Consider the following 6,605-nt stretch of genomic DNA (forward strand, 5'->3'; position numbering starts at 1 on the left):
GCTATGCTTTCTTTGCCAATACTGGTTATTCCATTCTCTTCCAAACACCTTTTATCATAACTCGTTATTCTAATTCCATTTCTACACTTGTGCCCTGCACTTATAAAAAGGGTAGTTTCAGAAGCAGCCAATATTCACAACACACACGTTAAATTTTTCGTATATTTGCGAAAAGAGAGTTAATTTAGAGAAGTATGGCATCAATGAAGGCGGAAAGGCAAGTCGGCACTCAGCTGTTTGGGCAGGCCAAGAAAGAACCTGCCGTTGCCAAGGCTGGTGATGCCAAAGCTCCGGCATCTAAAGCCACCCCAAAGAAGGCTGCAGCCGCACCAAAGTCTCCGGCACCCAAGAAGAAGGTATAAATATATATATACTATCAGTTACTTTCACAAACACCATGGCTTCGTTTTTGCATTTCCGTCATCTTCTTGCGTCATGTGAATTTGGTTTCACTAACAAACCGGTGATAATTGACCAGGGTAAAGGTGGCAAATCTGCAGCAAAGAACTGACCAAATTGCTGATGAAGCATGCAGCAAAAGCAACGATTTCATTTCGTTTTCTCGTAATATTTTGTCTTTTTGGATTTTGTAATCAGCAAGGTGTGTAAGTATGGTAACTTTGATGTAATCCACGTAAACCATCCCAATGAAATAACAACTCATGTTTAGCTATGGAGCTGGTTTTGTCTAGAATCAAACTCAAATAAACCGCAACGAAGGCATGGTCCGAGATTACAAAATTTAAGCGAACATGTTCAAGTAAATGAGCTAATTACGTGCAGTTTAAAAACTATTTCACTTCAAATTACAAAATATAAATTGCTAACAGAAAGTTTGGTATGAACAAGAATAAGGGAGAGAAAATCTTTGATATTGAGACGAGAATTGGGTAATTCTGAACGTTGGACAAAAATTAAGGGGTAAAAACTTCACGTGTCATTAATGATATGTACAAAATGAATACAATCAATCACCAAGAAACTAGGTTTTAGGGTTGATAAATGATTAACAAAAATTGGCTAGAACGGGCTGACACGGTGAGCCAACTTCAACATGCACTCGGGCACAAGGCGCCTTCTTGGCGGAGCCACAGCATCTTTGGCGAGAGCCTCTAAATCACCTTCATGAATGATAGCTACTAAATCTTCAAACATATCATCTCTACCACCACGCATTGGATCCTGAACAACACATCCACCGACTAAATTTAACATATGAAACTCTTCTTTTTTAAATTGTTTCTTTCTTTCCTCATGAGGGGGCTTATCGAACAGGAAAATGAAAAACTGGCATGAGAATTAAAAATGAACCATCTTTGGTGCTCCCTTACCTGAAGAAACAAATCCGTATGAGTCTTCCCTTCATAAAGAATCGACTCAGCTGTCACTCCAAGTCTCTGAAGAGTTTCTGCAAAATTCTTGCTGCACAGAGAACATGTTTGTCAAAGCCTGTGGCAATAGAACCATATTTCTGAATAGTATATTTTCCACTCTAATATAGTGATATTAAGCGATACGAAACTTAGATACTGAACTATAAGAGTTTATTTCTGAAGAGCCAACTATAGATTTGCACTATTTCGATTAAGAAATAACTGCAGGCAATCAAATCATTCATTTCAGGAGAAACGTATACCTGGCATCTGATGGTATGGAGTAATCTGCAGTACCATGAAACAAAATAATAGGAGGTAGGAGAGAAGCAGCATTTCTAACATTCTGGTCCTGAATCATGAGTTCTGGAGAAAAACGTTGCAAAGATTGTTCTCCTTCCATTATGCTGCGAGAGGTTTTGAAGTCATAAAAATTAAATGCAGTTCGAACTAAAACTATGAGAGTATAAGAGCATATGTATGATTAACATTTTAGGAGACCAAGAAGTCCGTACCCTAAAAAGATTGAACGATACAGACCTCGGCGGTGGAAGTGATCCACCAAGTTAAGCAAATTGTACCTGTTCGGAATCAGAAAACTCATAACTAACAAAAATACATGAAAAAGTGCAGAAGGTGAAATCAGAAACACAAGATTGAATAAAGAAATAAGTATGATTCCTTGCAGAACTCTTAAATTCGAATTAGATGAAAGAACAAAGAAATAGTCATAATAATCTTAAACTGTCATTACCCTCCAGACAAACCAAAGTAAGCCTTTATCTGGGAGAGACTCCAAGAAGAGCTCTCTCCTTCGCCGGCCTCCTTAATTGCCTGGTCAACGAGGGTGCAGGCACCAATATGTGCACCAGCCGATTGTCCCATTACATAAACCCTGCACAAACATAGCAGGAAAAACACCAACTTTTAGCCACTAGGATTGCCTCCACAACGGAAAAAATTATACAAACAATAGAAAAGATTTTATTACCTATTTGGGTCGCCTCCATAATCAGCAATATGATTGCACACAAATGAGATGCCTTGAGAAGCATCCTTTACCATATCACTGATAGTACCCTGAGGAAAATTTCTGCATGAAGATGTCAAATCAATTAACTTTTTAAGAAAGACTCAAATCTCCGTGTATTTAGTAAGGAACTTCAGCAGAACAGAGTTTCATTCGGACACCCGACATGAGTTATTTGTAGTATGTGTGCTTGCTTGAAGTTTAAATATTCACCTGTAATCTATGCATGCCACTATGATGTCTCTTTCTGATAACTGCTGTCCTAAAAGAGAACCCCATGCTTTGTAACTGCATTACCGAAAAACATGTTAAGAATAGATAAGCAGGAATCTGTTATGAGAACAAGGCAACTAAGATCATATTTGAACAAACGAACCAAAACTATGACACTGAATCTACAATTCAGTTATAAGGAATAACAGTACCCAGAAAAGTTACCTCTCAGCCACACTGCTTAAGATTAACATTCCGAAAACCAACAGAAATGTAAGCTACTGCTAGCTTAGACTTTTCATGGAATTATTAAAAACTAAACTGCCAAGGAGCAACATCACTCACCCAATAATCCAGGCTCCACCAGTTACAAATGCAATGACTGGCTTTGGCCCATCGCTATTTTTGGGTAGATACAGATCTAGCCTGCAGAACAAAACTTCAGGTATTAATTCTGCAACACAAATGAATTCCTAAATACATAAAAAACATATATTCGTATCCTACCTATTTCTTGGTTGATCACCATAAACTATACCTCTGCGAACCTGACGGGAGAAGAAATAATAATAGCCAACTACAAAAAGAAAGGTGGATTAAGTCATGCTCCCCTGGATTACGAGTCCTCTATGTCATGGTCATGATAATGCCTACAAATTTAATGTCTGAAATGGACCAAAAAAGCATGTATAATGTCTAAAAGGTATGCAAGAGGTCAAGCATAAATGTACGAAAGTAACAAACCTTGAATAAAACCTGGCATAAGTAAAAACGAATAGCAACCAAGGGCGAGAAATCTTGTAATCCATCTGTAGCCTACCCTGAATAAAAATATACGATCAGGAAGCATCTAACCACACGGATAAGTTATATAAAGAATCTCGAAGAAACAGTACAAGATACATATAGTTGAAATTCCAAATACCGTGTAACACAACAAATCGTCTTTCTTTTTACAGAACACACAACAGAAGGGACTTCTGAAGCCAAATCTTCTCTCTTTCTAATGTGAAATGTTTAGGATGGTGTTGGTTCTTATGTGAGCATAATCGCTTGACGCTCGAGTTTCCCTAGTTACATGAATGTAAAAAGACTATATCTGATTTCTTCCAAATTTCCAATCAATAATTTCATCTAAATTTCCACCAAAATCTATTCCTTAATTAAAAATTTATTTTCTGAAGATCTTCATCTCAACCCAACATTTAATCCAATTTCAAAGGAGATTCAGCCACCATAGTAATTTTCCTACAGGTCACTTCAAAAGATACAATTTTTACAGCTCTAACTCATTTCAGACCAAAATTTAAGACCTTCAAGTTCCAATCCAAATGACAAAATGGTTATTCAAAAACATCTAAAAAACAGTTAAATCATCAAATCCAAACACAAAAAAGATGAGAAATTTTGAGTACCCAAGATATTTTAACAGCTTCAAACTCAACCGGGTCACCAAGAACGTCTCGGCAGCAGCGTGCTCCACATCGCCGGCCAAGGAGTGGCGGCTACCCTCATCGGAGTGGGAAGAAAGGGAGCTGTCGCTGGCGGTCCGGCGCCGCCGTTGCTGGTGGTTGTTGGCAGCGGCAGCGCTGGTGGTTGTGTAGCTGGAGACCCTGGGGAGAAGGGGCTTGAAAGGCGTGTTCTTTTCTTCATCCTCGAAATTCGAGTACAAGAGAAGCCCGGTTGTCGGGTCGTCCTCTGCTTCTTTGCGTAGCGATTTCTCTGAAGGGGGGTGATATGTTATGGGCAGAATCTGCTGCGATGGCATTTTGTAGAGACACAATACTTGGCAGCAAATCCTGATGAGCTATGTGCTTCGTGAATAACTGTAATAACCGACTGTTTCCCCTTTCTGGGAATTTTTATTGGGCAGTGGGGAAATCTGGGGAATTATCAGATTTGGAGATCAACGGGAAACGGGAGAAAAGTAATCCATTTTCTCAAAAACTGCAGTGTTCATTCTTTCGTATGCAGAAGCCAACCACAGAGAGAGAGAGAGAGAGAGAGAGAGAGAGAGAGGGGGTTGGTGAAGGCCAGTTGTGTGCCACGTGGGGTGCCGTGATGGGCTGTTGAACTTTGATTTTGGAGGAGTTGGAATTGGTCGTTTTCCATTGAGTTTTCTTGTTTTTTTTGTGTTCTCCCCTGTCTTTTTTTTTGTTTAGCTTTGTTTAACTTTAACGGCTATGAGTGTTATAAGGAGCTGTTTGGCCTTTATTATCTCGTATTCACTTGAGCTGCAAATCTTTTACGGACTTCACTTTGAAACTGATTTTTTGCTATTGCGATGTCTTGCGTGGAAAAATTTGGAATAAGTGATTTGTGGAGCTATTTGGCCTTTATTATCTCGTATTCACTTGAGCTGCAAATCTTTTACGGACTTCACTTTGAAACTGATTTTTTGCTATTGCAATGTCTTGCGTGGAAAAATTTGGAATAAGTGATTTGTGGTTTCCTTCTACGCATCTTTGAAAAAATAGATTCATTAGATAAACAACTAGCAATAAACGATAGAATAAGAGTAACTTTTATTTTTGGGTGAATGGAAAGAGCATAACTTGAAACAAAAGAAACTCAAACATGTAAATCAAGAGAATAACTTTGGGTTTAATCATGCAACTGAAATATCGACAGCGTCAATAATATAAGTGACATGTTAATAATTTATAACGTGTCACTATGTTTACCTATATTGAAAGACCTGAGCCGACCGCCGATATTGAATCACATCCAAGTTTTTATGTTAAACCTAACATTCCCTAGGTTGGATCGCTCTACAAGTGCTTGGATTACAACGAAGGCGTACATGAGTCAGCATTTCTTGGACTGTAGTCAATAGCATAGCAGTAGCTGGGTAAAAAATCATGTGCCAAATTTCTTGGAACAACAATGAATCGTATTTTACTGGGTTGTCACTTTCAATTGGATAACTCTGTTTAAACGGGCTGGTCCAAGTAAATGGGCTCTCGCTTCGTTGTCTCCAAAATATGTTGTCAAGGTCCATGGGCCTGGAATTGCAGACCAGATGTTTGTTTGTGGACCTGAATGGGTTGAAGAGTAAGGGAGTGAATCTGAATTTGTCTCATGAAAGCAAAGCACACGAATAAAACATATGAACTTTAACAAAAAGTTACCAGTACTGTTTATTTTAACAAAAAATCATATTTTTACATTAAAAAGTCAATCCTAGTATTATTCACTTTATCTTTTATTTTTTCCTTATCGTTAAAATTTAAAATTTTCAAACATTTTTTATTAGTTTTCCTTAAAACATAACAATAACCATACTTTGCTGCTGAAAGAAAAGCAATTGAAAAATCAATTACAAATAGACATGTATTTGAATAATTGAAATTGAAAACTATTATAGGACGGAACCACATAGAGACTAGGATGGGTGCAGGCCCATCCTGAATTGTATTTATAACATTGTCTGTAAGGTATAACAGCAATAAGCATGTGGCCTATTGGCAATTTGAGTTTGAGAGTTCCAGCAATTTTAAGTTATGCCTTTAAATTTATGATTGAATTTAACGTGTTAATCTTTTTTTTCTTTTTTTTTATTAAAACTCGTAAATAAGTTATGTTCTTATTATATAATCATCTCAATACTAACTTTTTCAAACACTTTTTAAAGTTTTATCATCGTATTTGATTAAAATTTTCATTGCCAGGAATAAAGAAAACACGTTAGCTTTTCCCCAATTGATTATATTTGCCATATTTTATCTAATTTATTTCATATGGAATAAAAAGGCCCCTCCTAGAATGAGTTTTTGGCTTCGCCACTAGATATTTGTCCATTTGTGATTGAGTTTTAGCAGCACTTGTTACTTTTATTTCAGCAACGAAGCATGGTTCACATAACAATAATAGGAATTAACAAAAAAAGGTAAATCTCCAAAATGGTCCCTGAAATTTGCATAACTCATCACTTTGGTCCCTGAGATTCCAAATCGATAAAAGTGGTCCCTGAGATTGTCCACCATCCA

At 37.3% G+C, this 6,605-nt stretch overlaps 1 protein-coding gene and 1 long non-coding RNA gene across 2 annotated transcripts; one reads left to right on the plus strand and one right to left on the minus strand.

Moving 5' to 3' along the window:
- The first annotated feature begins 35 nt into the window (after nucleotides 1-35).
- LOC126594882 (uncharacterized) lies at nucleotides 36-673 on the plus strand. Its single transcript, XR_007613460.1, has 2 exons — nucleotides 36-356; nucleotides 479-673. It is a non-coding gene; the product is annotated as an uncharacterized LOC126594882 (long non-coding RNA).
- Nucleotides 674-914: 241 nt separating this feature from the next.
- LOC126594881 (probable isoprenylcysteine alpha-carbonyl methylesterase ICMEL1) lies at nucleotides 915-4,621 on the minus strand. Its single transcript, XM_050261141.1, has 11 exons — nucleotides 4,032-4,621; nucleotides 3,361-3,437; nucleotides 3,124-3,193; nucleotides 2,962-3,042; nucleotides 2,617-2,691; nucleotides 2,365-2,466; nucleotides 2,128-2,268; nucleotides 1,889-1,954; nucleotides 1,637-1,780; nucleotides 1,332-1,422; nucleotides 915-1,182 (listed from the first exon to the last, which is right to left on the minus strand). The coding sequence occupies exons 1-11, from the start codon at nucleotides 4,382-4,384 to the stop codon at nucleotides 1,021-1,023; spliced, it is 1,362 nt and encodes a 453-aa protein (XP_050117098.1). The 5' UTR covers nucleotides 4,385-4,621; the 3' UTR covers nucleotides 915-1,020.
- Nucleotides 4,622-6,605: the final 1,984 nt, after the last annotated feature.

The sequence above is a fragment of the Malus sylvestris genome, chromosome 13 (genome assembly GCF_916048215.2).
Source record: "Malus sylvestris chromosome 13, drMalSylv7.2, whole genome shotgun sequence".
Classification (NCBI taxonomy): Eukaryota; Viridiplantae; Streptophyta; class Magnoliopsida; order Rosales; family Rosaceae; genus Malus; species Malus sylvestris.